Source organism: Balaenoptera borealis (assembly GCF_965194805.1).
Source record: "Balaenoptera borealis genome assembly, chromosome: 15".
NCBI classification, from domain to species: domain Eukaryota; kingdom Metazoa; phylum Chordata; class Mammalia; order Artiodactyla; family Balaenopteridae; genus Balaenoptera; species Balaenoptera borealis.
In genome coordinates this window covers 85062008-85079857 of record NC_138871.1, presented here as the reverse complement: position 1 = coordinate 85079857, position 17850 = coordinate 85062008, and the positions used below count along the sequence as shown (strand labels likewise).

The 17850-nt window shown below is 46.1% G+C and overlaps 1 protein-coding gene across 4 annotated transcripts in view; it reads left to right on the top strand.

The window, feature by feature from the left end:
• GRHL1 (grainyhead like transcription factor 1) overlaps positions 1 to 17121 on the top strand; it is a 47696-nt gene extending 30575 nt beyond the window's left edge. For all 4 annotated transcript variants that reach the window (XM_082357564.1, XM_082357562.1, XM_082357561.1 and 1 more), the window contains exons 9-16: positions 1075 to 1233; positions 6451 to 6538; positions 7785 to 7924; positions 9001 to 9038; positions 11181 to 11272; positions 11610 to 11695; positions 14218 to 14282; positions 15475 to 17121. In XM_082357564.1, coding sequence (XP_082213690.1) covers positions 1075 to 1233; positions 6451 to 6538; positions 7785 to 7924; positions 9001 to 9038; positions 11181 to 11272; positions 11610 to 11695; positions 14218 to 14282; positions 15475 to 15589 — 783 coding nt within the window. In that variant the 3' untranslated portion in view covers positions 15590 to 17121. The remainder of the gene's footprint in view (positions 1 to 1074; positions 1234 to 6450; positions 6539 to 7784; positions 7925 to 9000; positions 9039 to 11180; positions 11273 to 11609; positions 11696 to 14217; positions 14283 to 15474) is intronic.
• Positions 17122 to 17850: the final 729 nt, after the last annotated feature.

The following is a 17850-nucleotide window of genomic DNA, read 5'->3' as shown; positions in this document are numbered from 1 at the left end:
TGACTTTTCTGTCTGTTTATTTGGACAAGTTCTCAATCTTTTTAGGATGTTTTAGTCTCTTCCTACTTAAAAACAGTATATAGACTAGAGCAAGAATAGAAACCCTGGTTCAGCATTTTGCGTACCTTCTGGAGAACGTTCTTTGTCCTGTGGCTATAATTTTTTTCTCCTTACCCTCTGTTCCCACTCCGTTCTCTCTTATCTTACCTTCTTACAGGTTTTCCCCCCTCTGCTGACTGAAGCGTCTCCCTCCCTCTCTGGGTCTTGCTTCAGCCAGCGGCACCCCGCACGACCACAACCTTGGCGGATCTGTTTTTGGTTGTTAGGGCTGTAGGGTTGTCACCTCACGCACGGTCTGGCAGGAATCCAGAGTAAGGGTCTAGGGTCTTTGAAATGCGCCAACCGGTTTTAAAAACTGTAATTCCAATAATACCCACTATGTGGTGCTCATGCATCAGAAATAAATTCTAAAACTAAAGCATTGACAGGGAGCTCAAAAACCTGTGACCAAGTGTGGAGAGGTTAAAATCCAGAATCACAAATACGGGGCGGGGCGGGGCGGGGGAAATGGAGCGTGTTGGTGTTCTGTACAAGGTTCACCTGGGTCTCTCTAACGAACAGTTTCCTAAATTCCAGAATATTGGGACATAGATGTTACAGGTCATCCTAGGAGGTGGTGTAGACATAAAGACAGACGGATCCCCAAAGAGTTAGTTGCAAGCTCTAAAACAGCTGCAGAGAGAATGTATACCATTTGGAACATTCAAAAATGACATCAAGAAAGACAACCAGCCTCAGCCCCACCGTAGGATACTAAATAAGTGTTCTGGGGGGAGAATTGACAGGGGGTCAAAGCTGCTGTCTGTTTTTTCCCTTTAAGGTCTGCATTCTTATGACCAAAGGTGGTTTTAAAATAAACCCTTTGTTACCTCTTTAAAAAATCTTTTAAACAAGAAGCTGAGCTCTCATTTAGAGCATATTTGGATAGGTTCAGTGACATTACTATTTTTACAAGCTGTGCGAAGGTTGACCGTCAGTGCCTGGTGCTTACAGAACCTTTTCTTCGCTTTGCAGGTTTTCATCTCCGTGAACTGCTTAAGCACAGATTTCTCTTCTCAGAAAGGTGTGAAGGGGTTGCCTCTGAACATTCAGATCGACACCTATAGCTATAACAACCGCAGCAACAAGCCTGTGCATCGGGCGTACTGCCAGATAAAAGTCTTCTGTGACAAGGTAAGGCTGCCGACTCGGCAGGGACACTTAGGATACAGCGTGCAAGGGGCACCCTTCCTCACAGGAAAAGACCAGGAGCTGTTTAAGTTCAATAAGAATGTATTGCTGATAATATAAAATAGCTTATTTTAAATAAGCAATTCATGTTTTAGCCATGCAAAATCACATTATATAGGGGAGAAAAATAATCTCCTTTTGACTGAAAAACTGGAAGCGTCGATGAGCACATTTTGTCGGGCGTGTCTGATAGGATGGCACACAGGGACTCATGCCAGCTGCACCCAATCCTTGGTGGCCCCTCAGCTTACAGGGACCTGCAGGCCGCGGCTGCGGTGTTGGAGCTCTTCCTGAGCTCTGGGTCTGAGGACTCTGCGTGTGTGTTTTCACTGGCTCACCTCCCTCCAGGCTGTTTGGCAAGTTGTCAGCCAGCTCACTAAGGCAGGAGAAAATGAGATTCAGATTCTTCTTGACAGCAGCAGGTAGGCAGGAAGAGAGAGCACAGGCCCAAATGATGTCAGTGTCATTTCTTTTCTCTGGTATGACTGCTTTTTTTCTGGAGAAGAGATGTCCACTTTTGCCAGGTGCAGAGCGAGGGGCTCAGCTGGATTAAATCCAGAGAGAAGCTATAGGCCCACGCTGGTTTGGGGTCTGGAGACAGTGGTATCCTCAAGAACGGGGCGGAGCCGTCCGCTGAACTAAGATTGAAGAAGACTCTGACTTTTCCCACTCAGAAATATCGGACTGTATTTTTTTTTGCCAGTCTCCTCTTTTCATCCTGTTAAAGCCTCTCTGTTATTAAGATTTTTAGAAGGTACTAGGAAACTGGCAGTGTATTTGCCATCAGGGGTCTGGTGTCCTGGCCTGTGTTCTGGGTGCACAGAGCAAGCATGCGGTCCTACGTGGATGAGCCTGAGGCCCTCCGGGCCCAGAGGACTCCCTCAAACACCCAGGCTCAGCGATGTTTACCGAGTACCGGCCACGTGCCTGATAATGTGCTAGGTGTATTAGTTCTCTGCTGCTGTGAACAAATTACCACAAACTTAGTGACTCAAAACTACACACATCCATCATCTTACAGTTCTGTAGGCCAGAAGTCTGACCCAAGCCTTACTGGGCTAAAATCAAGGTGTTGGAAGACTGATTCCTTTCTGGAGTCCCTAGGGGAGAACCTGTTTCCTTGCTTTTCTGCTTTCCAGAGGCAGCCCGCATTCCTTGGCTCATGGCCCCTTCCATCTTCAGAGCTGTCCTCACACGTGCTCCTCTGGCTCTCCTGCTGCCGTGGACCCTTGTGATTAGCTTGGGCTCATGCAGGTGCCCCAGGATACTCTTCCTGTCTTAAAGTCAGCTGGGGAGCAGCCTCCTTCTCCTCTGCTGTGTAAGCTGACAGAGTCACAGGTTCTAGGGTTCAGACGTGGACAGCTTTGAGGGGCGTTAGTCTACCCACCGCAGTGCTTTAACATGTGCTGCATTTTACAAATGACAGGTCACGTCTGCTGTAGAGCAGGGATTTCTGACCCTAAGTCACATCTCTTTCCTTCATACCACATTCTTCTTTTTAGCCAAAAGACAAACTATTGCGATGTCCATGTTCTTTTTTTAAAAATCTAGGGAGAAATTAAAGTTTTATCTGTTTAAAAATTTTTCTGACATCTGCTGTTTCTTTTATTTGTTTATTTATTTATTTATTTATTTATTTTTGGCTGCGTTGGGTCTTTGTTGCTGCGCACGGGCTTTCTCTAGTTGTGGCGAGCGGGGGCTACTCTTCGTTGGCGGTGTGCAGGCTTCTCATTGCGGTGGCTTCTCTTGTTGTGGAGCACGGGCTCTAGGCGCGTGGGCTTCAGTAGTTGCAGCAGGCGGGCTCAGTAGTTGTGGGTCACGGGCTCTGGAACACAGGCTCAGTAGTTGTGGCGCACGGGCTCTGGAACACAGGCTCAGTAGTTGTGGCTCACGGGCTCTGGAACACAGGCTCAGTAGTTGTGGCGCACGGGCTCTGGAACACAGGCTCAGTAGTTGTGGCGCACGGGCTCTGGAACACAGGCTCAGTAGTTGTGGCTCACGGGCCTAGTTGCTCCGCGGCATGTGGGATCTTCCCGGGCCAGGGCTCGCACCCGTGTCCCCTGCACCGGCAGGCGGATTCTTAACCACTGCGCCAGCAGGAAGCCGTCCACTGGCTTTTGAGCACGTGGACTGCGGCTCCGGTGACCGTGTTCCTGTCTAGTTTCCGTGTCAGCTCTGGGCTGCTCCAGTGGTTTGATCGTCCGCCTCGCTCCTGGTCTCCCGCCTCCCTGCGTGCCTGGCATCTCACTGGACGCCAGACGTGTGAGTTTTACCTCGTTGGGGGCTGGATGTTTCTGTCATCCTGCGCATCTTCTCGCGCCTTGTCCTGAGATCTAGTGAAGTTCCTTGGAAACAGGCTGGCCTCCCCAGGTCTCCCGTTTCCTGTCTGCTGGGCGGGTCTTCAGCAGTGCTCAGTGTCAGGCCGTTCTTCCCCACGGCTGAGGCGAGCTCTTCCTGCCTCTTCTGCCCCGGGCCCGTGAATTATCCGTTTTTCCAGTCTGATCACTGGGAGCAGGTGCTGCTTCTGGCCCTGGCCTCTAGTCTTTTCTCTAGATGTTTTCTGCTCCCCGACTGCGGGTGGCTTCCTCACACCGTGCACTCTCGGCGCTCTGCTGAGCGTGTGGGCCCCTCTGAAGACATCCAGGGTTCTTTCTCTCCCAGCTTTCCTCTTTGCCACTTTGCCTGCCGCCTTGATCTCTCTGCTTCGCCTCTGCCTTCTCATTCCGAGGAATCTGGCTCGTGGAGACCCCCGGACATCCCTCCCTGGGCCGCAGCCTGGAAACTCTGGAGGGTGCTCAGCACCTGGGGGTCTCGCCTCGCTGGTTTCCCGTTTCTAGGGAATTGCTCTTCCTCATTGCCTGGTGGCTGGGGCCTTCAGAATCCTTGTTTCATGCACTTGGTCATTCTGTCAGTTGTTTCTGAGCAGAGGGTAAATCTGGAGTGGAAGCAAAAGCCACTTCTCATTCTTTGTAGATGTAGCTGATAAATAAGGAGGAAAGTGTCCTATTTTGTAAAACTTCCTTTTAGGGAATATAACTTAACCATCTACATGAAGTTATTGTTAGATTGTTAGAAGGACCTGAGAGATACCGACCAACTCCAGTCGGTAACTCGAGGAGACTGGCGATCTCTGCCTGTTCTCCTCCGTCAGGGAGGGGATGTTTGCGTCAGTATCACGTAGCAGTGTTGATAAGCAGGTTGTATGTTCACTGGTGCATTAGTGGAGCAACACCCTCTAAAAGGCGGAAGGGGGTTTTGTATTCCGTATTTTAAAATGTGGTTTTGTTGTACAATCGTGCCAAAATCAGTGGGATGATTTTTACTGCCTCTCTTTGCTATTAGGGAATTTATTTACAGAAAGGTAAGTCACCTTAAGTCAAGTAAGTTCATACCTGAATAACTTTGTAAAGAAATCTACGTCATCCAGAAAAAATGCCAGTAGGTCAAGCAAAATGACTAACGAATAGTTTTGTTTTTATTGCACTTGCTTGCTTACTTTCAGGTCGTGCTTGTTACTAACAGGCTTGTGGGTTCAGCTGTGTGGCAGTGCCGTTCTCTGTGTGGTTGGAGCACACTGTGTACACATGCCCTCTTTGTAGGCCTGGGAGCATACTTTTTCTCTTTTAGGTGACTGCAGATTTCTAGTTAAACGTTTGCTTTTGTGAGTCACAGTTGGTCCTATCTGTCACTTAGTAGATGTCAAGTCCTTGGACAGAATCACAGTTTTCAGTGACCACATTGCCCATACAGGAAAGTACACTCAAAGCAGGGTTAACTTGTGTTTTTTCTTTCATTTTCTTATTAATAGACAACAAGAAAAGTCACTTGTGTCTTTGAAGCCAGTGTGTGGTACATTAATGGATTTTCTTAACTTTCCATTTAACCTGGCCACGTCAATTGTTGAGGGGAATTTTGCTCTATTTATTTGTTTTTTAAATAAGTGTTTTCCTGTGATTTCATATAGTTAAAAATCGTTTTAAGAATGGGTTTTTTATGGGCAGAAGACCTAAATAGACATTTCTCCAAAGAAGATATACAGATGGCCTACAGACACATGAAAGAATGCTCAACATCATTAATCATTAGAGAAATGCAAATCAACACTACAATGAGATATCATCTCACACCGGTCAGAATGGCCATCATCAAAAAATCTAGAAACAATAAATGCTGGAGAGGGTGTGGAGGAAAGGGAACACTCTTGCACTGTTGGTGGGAATGTAAATTGATACAGCCACTGTGGAGAACAGTATGGAGGTTCCTTAAAAAACTACAAATAGAACTACCATACGACCCAGCAATCCCACTACTGGGCATATACCCTGAGAAAACCATAGGTCAAAAAGAGTCATGTACCAAAATGTTCATTGCAGCTCTATTTACAATAGCCAGGACATGGAAGCAACCTAAATGTCCATCGACAGATGAATGGATAAAGAAGATGTGGCACATATATACAATGGAATATTACTCAGCCATAAAAAGAAATGAAATGGAGGTATTTGTAATGAGGTGGATGGAGTTAGAGTCTGTCATACAGAGTGAAGTAAGTCAGAAAGAGAAAAACAAATACAGTATGCTAACACATATATACGGAATCTAAGGAAAAAAAAAAAAAAAAGGCCATGAAGAACCTAGTGGCAAGACGGGAATAAAGACACAGACCTACTAGAGAATGGACTTGAGGATATGGGGAGGGGGTGGGGTGAGATGTGACAGGGTAAGAGAGTGTCATGGACATATATACACTACCAAATGTAAAATAGATAGCTAGTGGGAAGCAGCCGCATAGCACAGGGAGATCAGCTCGGTGCTTTGTGACCACCTAGAGGGGTGGGATGGGGAGGGTGGGAGGGAGGGAGATGCAAGGGGGAAGAGAAATGGGAACATATTGTATATGTATAACTGATTCACTTTGGTATAAAGCAGAAGCTAACACACCATTGTAAGGCAATTATACTTCAATAAAGATGTTTAAAAAAAAAAAAAAAAGAATGGGCTTTTTAGAGGAAACTACTGTGATAAACTTCATGAGTATAATAAGCGATGCAGCTCATTTCCAAAGAGGAGATATTTTCCCCCCATAGGTCAGGATAAGATTTAAATATTTTCAAGAGGATCAGATAAACGGGAACCATGTCTTGTCTTCTCTTGACCTAGGGAGCTGAACGGAAAATCAGGGATGAAGAACGAAAACAAAGCAAAAGAAAAGGCAAGTGTACTGACCCCAGCTCCCAGTTGAATGCCTGTAAGTAGAAGTGTTTTCACCAAGCATTTTAGACCTTTTCCATTCAGAACAGTGACTTGAAGGTTTCAAGCAGAAGATAGAGTGGTGGATATTTTTTACTGCTGTGAGGTGGTAGCTTTGCTTCCTTTAACCAGGTACAAGGACAGATGAGGGCTGAACTAAGTCATTTTCTGGGGAACTGCAGGAAGGATTCCTGAGTTTCTCCAGAGTTCAGACGATTTTGGCTGTCAGTTCTGGTTCAGGTTGCTGGCTCCAGTCCTGAAAAATAGCACACAGTCCGCCCGAATAGCTCATGATGAAATTGGAGCTTGTCTAGCTTTTTAAGAATAACACCCTTTGGAATTCAGGTTGTCTTCATTCCAAATGAGTGTGGTGTTCTTATGTTGAGTATTCTGACATTTGCAGAATCTGTAGGGCTTCTGTTTGGACATGGCACTGGGAAAGCTTTTTCGCTTTTTCTTTTTTAACGTGACCAGCATTCACGTTCACAAAATCCTGTAGCTCTCAACTACAAGGAAAAAAAAAAAGCAAGCTGCTCTGTGCGGGCAGCGCTTCATCCACAGTATGCGGGCGGCTGCACCTGTTCTCTTCGTGGCTGGCGGCCAGCAGACGTGGCCTGAGTGCAGCAGTCAGGGCCGTCTCGCTGGCATCACGCTGCAGCCTCACGACGTCACTTCAGAGAGCAGCTAACTGGCTAGGAAAGCTCGTCACTAAGCACCGCAGGGTGGGGGATGATGGAGTCTGTAATTCAGTTAATAAGAGTTAGATAGTCATGCTGACTCTCAGCCTCCCTGAGGTTCGGTTCTGAAGATGAAGGTCTGAAGTTCAGGTTCGTGTTCTGAATTCAGGAGTACGTTGCTGTCAGAACAAATTATCTAATGAGGAGAGCTAGCGTGAAATTACTTCCAAATTACGTTTATACAGTCATAAGTTTTAGCCTTTCAGGCAGAAACTAAACATGCTTTGCCTCTGCTCTGGATCTTCTGGTCGTGTGTGTGTCTGTGTCCGCTTAAAGATGGCTTTTTCTCTCCTGATTTTGATAAGATGTGCAATTGATTTTAGTGCAAATACGAACGACCTGTTCCTTCACATAAGCTGTGATTTTTCTCAGTTCAGGCAGCATGACCTGTATTTGATATTCCTCTACAATTTAAGTTTCTTAAACAGTGAGGAAAATGCTCTGTGGCCTGCATCCAGTCTGCGTGTGTAAGCCGTTGACTGTGGTGTCCTCATTTTTTTTTTTAAGTTTCTGATGTCAAAGTACCGCTGCTTCCCTCTCACAAACGAATGGATATCACGGTTTTCAAGCCCTTCATTGATCTCGACACCCAGCCTGTCCTCTTCATTCCTGACGTGCACTTCGCCAACCTTCAGCGGGGCGCTCACGTAGGTAACCAGGATCCCAGGGTAGCTGCAAGGAAGTGAAACTCCGCAGAAAGAAAGTCTTTGGCATTACTCGTGGCAAACAGAAGCCAAAACTTCATGAGGTCTGGCCAGTGTTAGGTGTCAGCTCTCTGGAGTGTTCGGTTTGGGCAACATAATGTCCATGCAGTCAAGTGTGTGTAAGCATTGTTGGTGGAACCACAGTACAAGACCCGGCAAGTTAATCCTGTGTGAATTTATCTATTTGTATCTTAGCTCATTTAAAGGATACTGGAGTAGTAACAGAATTTGGAGTTTGAGTCTGTGGTCCTGTGAATTTAACTTACATGGGTCTGGACAGGAGGGAAAAGCCAGAGGAATGCCTGCGGTGGGATCCGTAATGGGATAAAGCACATCTGAGGGCTCTCTCTATGGTTTAAGTTAGGGGATCATCACTGGCACATGTTTGGCTGTGTTTTGGCGACTAATGTGAAATTTAACAAATACGCAGTCAGCTTTGCTTGGAGCAGAAACTCAGTGGAGGTAGGACCTGGGTGGAGTGGAGCGTGCCCGCCCAGCTGAGCTCAGGGAAATACCCCAAAGACGTCTGCCATGGGCTTTGTACACAGATTCCTACAGACATGAGTTTTCAGAATTCTTCAGGAAAGTCACTGCCAATGTCTTCAGTTTCTAATGAGAAGCTTTGGGGTGAGCAGGGGTCAGCAGTCTTGTGCTGTAAAGGGTCAAATAATAAACACTGTAGGCTTTTGGGGGTCAGACGGTCTCTGTTGTGAGCACTCACCTGTGCCATTGTGGGGTCAGAAGCACCATAAACGCTGCGCCATGAATGGGTGTGGCCGTGTGCCAATAATAAGCAGGCACAGGGCCAGGCTTGTCTCGTGGGCTGTAGTTTGCCAACCGCTGAGTTAGAGGAGTTTAAGACATCCTCAAGAATCTGGGTATTGAAAAATAAGGCTAGAGGATTTTGTATGAGATTGGTCACATTCAAAATTATTTTCATTTTGGGAATAATTCATTTAAGGTCTAAAGTATTTTAGCATATTCTTGAAAAGCAGTCTTTTTTTTTTTTTTGGTCTTAGGTCCTTCCCATTGCCTCAGAAGAATTGGAGGGTGAAGGGTAAGATTTATGTTTTGTTTTAGCAAATTCTTTTTATTTTGAAACAGTCTCAAACGTATAGAATAATTATAATACAAAGAACTCATTTTTTTCCTGAGCCATTTGAGAGTAAGTTGCGGACCCAGTGACCCATCCATCATCCCTCAATACTTTGGTGGATGTTTCCACAAATGAGGATGTTCTCCTGCGTGAAGAAGGCAGGATACTGACATTGAGACCTTAGTACCTGCCAGTCCGTGTTCCCACCCAGGCTTCGCCAGTTGTTCCAGTGATATCCTTTATGGCAAGAAAAGGTCCAGTTCAGACTCCCACAGTGTATTTAGTTGTCCTGTCTCCTTAATCTCCTTCAATCTGGAACGGCCTCAATCTCCCCTTGACTTTCCTGAGCTAATACTTCTGAAGGTTACAGACCCGTGTTTTGTAGGACATCCCTCTGCCTGGGTCTGTCCTTTGTTTCCTCTTGGTTGGGGTAGATGATGCGTCTTGGCGGTAACGTCACAGACAAGGCCCTGCTCTCAGTGTGTCCTGTCGGGGGCACACACTTTCAGTGCACCCCGTGGCGGGTGACGTTCGCTCTGATCGCTCGAATCAGGCGGTGTCTACCAGGCTTCTCACTGTGGGGTTGCTCTTCTCCTTTTGTAGTAAGTGTTTTGAGGGGAGGTGCTTTGTAGCTTTGTAAATATCTCATTCCTTGCCCCACTTTGCATTTCTTCATTTACATGTTTATATCAGCATGGACTTGCGATTTCTCGTTTTATTCAGTAAGTTCGGATCCATCAGCGTCATTTACTCTGCTCACGTTGTCCCGGGGCTACGGGGCCCCTCAAGCTTTTGCTCCTGGATCCCTTTGACATGACCCTCCTGTCCTCACTGCTCGAGCACTTCCTCACTTTCAGGCAGAGTGTGTTCCAGGCACTTGCGTTTTCCCTTCTCCGGCCCTCAAATCAGCCTCTTCTCCAAGAAACCCTGATTCCTTGTGGAGACTGGGCTTTAGAAACCCAGAGGAGGCCCCTGGGTGTGCTTGTTGCTCTTGAGGTGTCGCTGCTCCCTGCACCTGGGGGCACCCTCTCGGCCCACGCCAGCAGCCCTCCTGCTCAGCAGTCTACCATGTTGAGGGTCCAGCCCCCCTCTTTGGGCCATCCTGGCTGCCCGTGCCCACCCGAATTGGCCACAGGCCTTCTCTGCCTCTTTAGCTCATTGTGTTCTCAGACATAAATCCTGCAGGTGCTTTCGTTGGAGGCCTGTTACGTGCTGGAAGCTGAGACAGAGTACTTTAAGGCCCAGCCTCTATTCTTGAAGTGATGATTCTGCTCAGAATTCTGCAAGCACTTATTTCATTTTCAGGTTTTTTTTACTATTTTCTTGCTCACCTACTCTGAACCTCACAACATTGAACACCGCATAACTTGTGACTTTGACAGCCAATCACTCTGATCTTTTCACGTCTTTCTCCAAATGTACTGTAAACGTTTCCCCTTTTTATTTCCGCTGACACTGCTGTATTTTAACCCTTTGGAATTTTATGCTACGATTGTCTCCAAAGTCCTCCAACTGGTTCTTCTGCTTGTAGGTCCTGGAGTCCCCTCCGATCTCTACCACACACTGATTACAGCATTCTTGTCTCACAGAACTTTCAGATTCCCTGATAACTGCAACATAAAGTCTAGAATTCCTCAGAGCTGAATGATCAAGATTTTCCAGATTAGATTTATCTTCTTCTGGAACATTCTGTTTCAGCCAGCCTGGCTTTGCATTTTCCCGCTCACACTTCCTCCCTTTTTTGACATGCCCTCTCCTCTGTTACCACCTTCATGTACGTCTCAGATCCCACCTCCTTCATAAGTGTTTTCCTGGAAAGAAACTGCATTCCCGCACCTGCAGCTTGAGCTGTGTAAGAGCAGCCAGGGTGTCTGGCAGGTGCCTGAGTGTAGTCCCAGCTCTGCCATTCAGTAGCGCGAGCCTGGTTCACTTGGCGTCTTTCCTTGGGCCTCAGATTTTCATCCACAAAATAAGGAAGCTGGACCAGATAGAGAACGAAGGTCATTTTAAATCTAAGATTCAGCGATACACCCCCAAACTCCTTTTGCTTCTGCTAGTGATTTAAGGTGAAGTCACTAATTGCATACTTCGGATCACCTGCAGGTCTAACTTGAAAAGGGGGCCTTATGGCTCGGAAGACGATTTTGTGATCCCTCCTCCTGCTAAGCTGAGCCGGGTAGAAGAACCAAAGAGAGGTGCGTTGGTTTACGTTTCCTAGTGGGAGTTTTCAGTGGGAAGTGAGCTCTGAATTTGTCAAAAGCATACACTGCTCAAACAGATCTCATCGGTGTTGACTTCTTTGAGTGTTCCTCCATCAGACCAGCTCCTGGCTTGAGCTGGGACTTCCAGCAGAGTTAAAAGAAGCTGAAAGCTGTGTTCCTTAAGACAGATTTTATATCGGTTCATGCTTGCTGTCCTTAATGTGGACGTCTCCTTTTATTTTAACCAATACCCACGGTCTTTTTTCTTATTTTGCTCCTGTCAGTGAAGTTCACTTTTCTTTTTCCCTCCTTATTCCCGATTGGGGGTCAGTGCTGCTCTATGTGCGAAAGGAGTCAGAAGAAGTCTTCGATGCCCTGATGCTCAAGACTCCGTCTTTGAAAGGCCTGATGGAAGCTGTAAGTAAGAGGAACTTTGTGGTTCTCTTTAAAAAGTAAAAACAAACTTACATAGAATTGGATTGGAACAAGTCTTACCAGACCATCCGGATTTGTGTGTGGTACTGAAGCCTTTCCTGAGTCCCAGCGCCGTGTCTGTGGCTGCAGCATGTGCCACGTTTTACCCCACGTCCCAAGGTCCTCAGCGGCTGCAGGGCTGTCCCACCTCAGACCGCTGCACCCAGCGCACTGGTTGGTAGCTAGTAATCACTCAGCAAAGTCTAATCCTCTGAATTGAGTGAATTTGCGATGACCTATGGAATAGTTTAATTTTCATAGACTTGGTTAAAAGGAGATTGCCACTTAAACTACTGAGAAGCCAACAAAAGTTAATTCTAGCGAATAAAATCTTAAAAACTTCACGCATAAAACAGTGGTGCCTCGGTCTGCCTTTGAAACTCCTGATCTGGGGCGTGACCGAACTTGTGTCAAGATCTTACTCAGAGCCTATTCATGAAAATGTAGACGTGTGACCAGAGACGACCACAGCCCCTCCTGCAGGCTCTCAGCAAAGGGCCCACAAGCAAACTGACCCCATCCTGCCCCTAAGACATCAGAGAGAGATGTGAGAAGGGTGCCATGCTGATTCCCCGTTTTGGCTTTGCCCCAGGGTGAAACTCAAGGAATCAGCACTGTGTCTTGATATTTATCAACCTCGGCCCCCTGTAAATCATTGGGATCTTTGAGCTCAAAGCACGCCCATAACTGGGCTGGAGATAGGTTTCTCCCGGGCCCCCCCCCCAACCCCTGACTACTGCAGTGTGTTGGATTCATTTAAGAAACAATTGTTAAGGGCCTGCTTTGTGCCAGGCACCGTTCTGGGCCCTGGAGTTAGAAGGGTACGTGACACAGTGCCAAATGGAGCTTAGGTTCTAGTTAGGAAGATAGAGACAATAACGTAAACAAAGACATTACTGTGTAATTTGCCAGGTACTGATAAATGCGATGGAGAAAACTAAAGCAGGGCAGCGGGACAGAGGCTGGGGGCGCTATCGCTCAGCCCCTCAGGGAGCTCGGCGTTCACAGCGGCTCTTAGGCCGTTCCTGCCCCGGCACCACAGCCAGCGCCACCCGTAGCCCTCTGCTTCCTGCGATTTCTCCTGGGTCCCTCTGGCTTCCCTTGTCTTCTGAGAGCCCTTCTTAAGAATCACGCAAACTCTTGATTATGGGGAGAGGAGAATGTGAAAAAAAAGACTCACTATGCCGAATATAACTTGTTCGCAACTCATGAGGAATTCATTACAGTCTTCCATCTCCTGGGCGGGGATTACATAAATATACAAAGAATTACTATCCAGTGATACAGAAAAGAAATGAACTTGTTTGTATGATGGGAGCTTGGATTTGGTTTGAAATGTATATTTGTGTTAGATTGAAAGTGATCTGAAGGTTGGTCTCCTGAGGCCCCGTTTTCAGGGCCCCCTGGAGCTGTGCTCTTCAGATTGAGGCTGGGTGGGCAGTGACCCCAGCGTGGGAGTGGTCTGGACAGCAGTGCAGATAAAGCGTTTGATCTAGACTGAATCAGCTGTTTGTCCTGTAGTAATCCATCCCCTCCCTGTACAGATAGCGCCTGTGCCCTGAGAGGAAAACCTCCAGAGTTTGTACCGTACTGATTTCATCACACTGTGTGGACCACCCATTGTCATGAAGGGAGGAGGGGCCACACCTTGGCCGGAGCCTCGCTGCCCTCTGGAGAGGCTCTGGGCAGCCCCGGCAGAGGTGCAGGCCTTGCTGTGATCAGGGCCTTGGTGTTCCTTCTGGGCTGTGGGATGTGAAATAGTTTCTTTCCTTCTCATAATTCTGTACCTGAAATTAACTCCTGCTTTGTGCTGGACACGTTTTAATCCCACAGCAGTGCTGGGGTGGGTGAGGTGACATAAGAGGAGGCTGAGGGTTAGAAAGGTCACCTGCCAATGGAAAGTGAGTCAGAACTGATCCCGTTTAGGTGTGTCTGACTCCAAAGCGAGGCCTTTATGTGCTGATTAAAGTACCTGTGACAAGATGGATGTGTGTCATTGTACGCTTGTCAAAACCCGTGGACGTACAGCTCAGAGAGGGAACCCGAGTGGATGGTGGACTTCAGTTCCTAATGGCGATTGAGTCGCCACAGTGTCGGCTCAATCACACATAACAAGTGCAGCACACTGGTGTAGGGGGCAGTGAGCAGCTCTGTAGTTTCCGCTCAGTTTCTCTAGAAACGTAAGACTGCTCTGTGAGGTATTAATTTAAAAAAACTATGGCCATATAATAGACTTATGACATCTGTAATCTCGCGAGAAATAACAAACACCCGATTCCAGCTTTCTCCAAAGGCAGGTAACACCCCTCCCCAGGATACAGACGGGCTCTCATCTGTGTCCTTGCATGTGCATCTGTGAGAGATGGAAAGTCGAGTGTCTGTACCACTATATTAATATACATATTGTTTGTTTTTTCAAGCCATGAAGACAGCATTTTGTGATTATCTTTCTTTTACTCTTTCAGATCTCAGACAAATATGATGTTCCCCAAGACAAGATTGGGAAAATATTCAAGAAGTGTAAAAAAGGGTGAGCAGTGACTGGCATTCTTAATACCTCTCAACAGTGTTGAAATTACGTAACATGCATGTCATTCACGTGCATTTGTGCCCAGTCAAGAACCAGTTAGAGAAGCATCAATGCAAGCATGTATTTTTTCTTAACTAAACCATCCCATAAAGTTGACTTACTTCTCCAGGACGTTTTTGTGGGTTTTTTCAAGTAGAGTCTTTGTTCTTCCCGTGCTTGCCTGCAGTGCAGTGGCCCCGAATTCCAGGACACGTGATGAACTTTACTGAGGGTGACGTAAGGGTGACAGCAGTCGCCACCCCGTGTACTGAGCCCCGTCGTGAGTCAGGCACTGGGCTGGGCCCTTCGTGCGCTATTTAATTCTCATGTTACCCTGAGACAGATGCTGCTACTCATAGTTTTTAGACGAGGCAGCCGAGGCCCAGAGAGCCTGAGAGGCTGGTCCAAGAGCAGGTGGTGAGTTAGTGCCGAGGCCATGACTCAAGCTGTGTTTTGACCGACTGCAAAACCTTTGCCCTTCCCACTCCATCCTCCTGCCCTGGATCATGTTTTCAATCGCAGAATATTGCTTCTTTGTCCAGAAGTTAATATTTTTAGTACTGTCTTACTTAAGCGTCTGTGCTGTTTGGCATGGGTAAGCAGGGTATATAGAATAAGAATTTTTTGGCTTAATTCTAAAGCAAATGGAATTTTCTAGATGGGCCTAGTGGGAACGGTTGGACTTGATAGTAGTTCAGCTAAACTTTAAGGGTAATTAAATTAAAGGGAAGGTAATTTGTCAGGGAGCTCTGGCTTCAGATCATGTAGGTTAATCTTACTGATGGGCTTTCGAAAGCTGGACCAATGAAGTGCTCCTCTGTAGACTTACTTTGTTCATTATAATAAATGCTGTTTATTGAATGATTACTACATGCTGAAATAATAACAGTAACTAAGCTAGTGGGTTTTCTTTATCACATGCCCTGCATGTTAAGTGTTTTACTTGAGTCCCTCGTTTAATCCCTACAATAATCTTATAAGGTGGGCACTACTGTTATACCCGTTTCGTAGATGAGGAAATTGAGGCGTAGGGAGGTTTAAGCAGTTTGCCTCCCGCATCCTAGCTAGTAAGGGGCAGAGCTAACGGTGAAGGCTGGGTCTGACTGCAGAGCGGGCAGGATTGAGTGGGTCTGTCTTGGCCCCCCTCTTGCAGGATCCTGGTGAACATGGACGACAACATCGTGAAGCATTACTCCAACGAAGACACCTTCCAGCTGCAGATCGAAGAGGCCGGGGGGTTGTACAAACTCACCCTCACCGAGATCTGAGGGAGCCCCGGCCCACGACTCCCAGTGAGCTCAGGGAAGCTGTCACGTGGGCCTTTGGGTTGGCAAGCCGCAGGTTCCCCATTCGGCCACCTTCCAAACATGGGTGGATGTCAGTGGAAGGGGTTCCTTTCCAGCTGGAGATGGCGCCGCATTTGGCTTGGAGATAGCATTGACTATATTGCATTGGCGTTTTTCAGATGACAGAGAAAGCATATACCACGATGTTTGAATTTTCTGATATAAATACTTAGCATTAAAAGTGAAAACTTTGTTCCAAGATTTACTAGATTACCTGGGAACCTTAAGGTATCTGCTACGTTATTTATAAAAATATTGTCTCTTCAGTGCTAGTGGGCCTGCTCACTAGTGCACGTCAGACTCGGTGTAACTATGGCTGCCTCAGGTTATGGGCACGGCACCCCAAGAGGACCAGGTGCGCCCTTTCTCCCTCGGCCTCTCATTCCCCAGTAAATGTTTACTCCAATAGGGCAAGTTTCCGAAGTCTTCCTTTGCAACTCTCTTGAACATATCAACTGCCTCTCTCGTGAAGAACTTAAACAGTTACAGTGTGCGTCCGTCAAAGCTAAAGCTGCGTGTACGTAAGTGCAATACGTCTTGAAGGCCCGTGTCTGTAAATGTGTACATACCTGTCTTATATAAATAGATAATATATACATGTGGTGTCCGTGTACATATAGTGGAGAGATGTGATAAGGGCTACCTTAAAGACTTCCTTGAGACGAGAGGATAAGTTATTTTCGATCACCTACACCCAGCAGATAGCATACTGCGCTTAGTGCAACCCACTCAGACGCTTTCTTTGCGTTTTCCCAGACACAGCAGTCATTCAGTAGCATAGCAAAACCTTCTCAAACGACAGAGATTCTGTTTGCTCTTGCAAATGTTATTATGTGGATGTCAGCACTGATTAACAAATGGAGTAAAGGAAAAAACACTGCTGCAGCTCATGACTGCTGCGTCTGCTAGTATCAGTCAGGTGGACCTGACAGGGAATAAACACAGTAATCATCACACGTGCTGTGGTTACTGTGAACTGGGTGACACAACCCAAGATGGAGTTCTTCCTGATCTTCCTGTTACGAGAAATGACTTCTGTTTTATCATGTTCCAGAACCTTCAAGCTTTGGTTGTCTAGTATGCTAACAATTCTAGAAGGCATTCATGAATTTATGAGACTGTGTTACTATGGCAGGGGAACATTTTGTACACAAGTTGAAATACATAAAAATCCTAAAAAGTGTAATTTTGTAACGGAACTAAAATCGCAGGTACCTTTAGGCTCAGGGAGGTAGGTTATTTGTATAAGTAGGGTTGATAGTTACATTCTTACATTAAAATATTCCAATGAAGTATGTGAACTAAATTGCTGGTTTTCTAAGATAAGATATTATGGGACACGGGTCATATAAACAATATTTTATATTTTGTTTTATGGGATCGATTTTGTCTTGTTTTTAATTGTACAATTGAAGATGTATGTTAAACCAAAGGGATTAAATTTTATATGTCTATTTCGTAATATGTCATTTCCTGTTATTCAGTTTGACTTTTTCCTTTCATTAGTCAGTAAAGCAAAATCTGAGATCTTAAAATAGTAGAGCTGAAAAGAATCACCTTAGCATTTTCTCCTTATTTCCCAGCATATATATTTGGGTCTCTTCCTTCCTCTTAATTTTTCCTTAGAGGGGTCTGAAATGATCCGAGTAATTGTTAACTGAGGGGGCCCTGAATTAGTTTTCAACTACTGCCAAAATTTAACCACCAAAGCTTAAGATAAACGCTTTCAGACCTAAAACCTTAGTGTTCTTGGTTTTTAAAAGCTTAACAGAAAACGTCTATTCCCTGGTGGTCCAGTGGTTAGGACTTGGTGCTTTCACTGCCGAGGGCCGGGGTTCCATCCCTGGTCGGGGAACTAAGATCTCATAAGCTGTGCAGTGCAGCCGCAAAAAAATAAAATAAAATAAAATAAAATAAAATAAAATAAAATAAAATTCTACCAATAATGTCTCAGTTCATCAGAATTTCTAAGTCAAACGGCTATTGTAAGCATATGCAGGTAATCCAGGGCCTAAATGTGATAGACACTAAAATATATTTCTAGTGAACACATGATCACGTGAAGGAAGTAAACTCCCTGATAGATGTCCTGCAATATCTGTGCACCTTGCGCTCTAATCCTTGGGCCACGCGTCAGAACTTCTGAGGCGCGGACTCCGCTCCTGGTCACCCAGCGGCTCCAG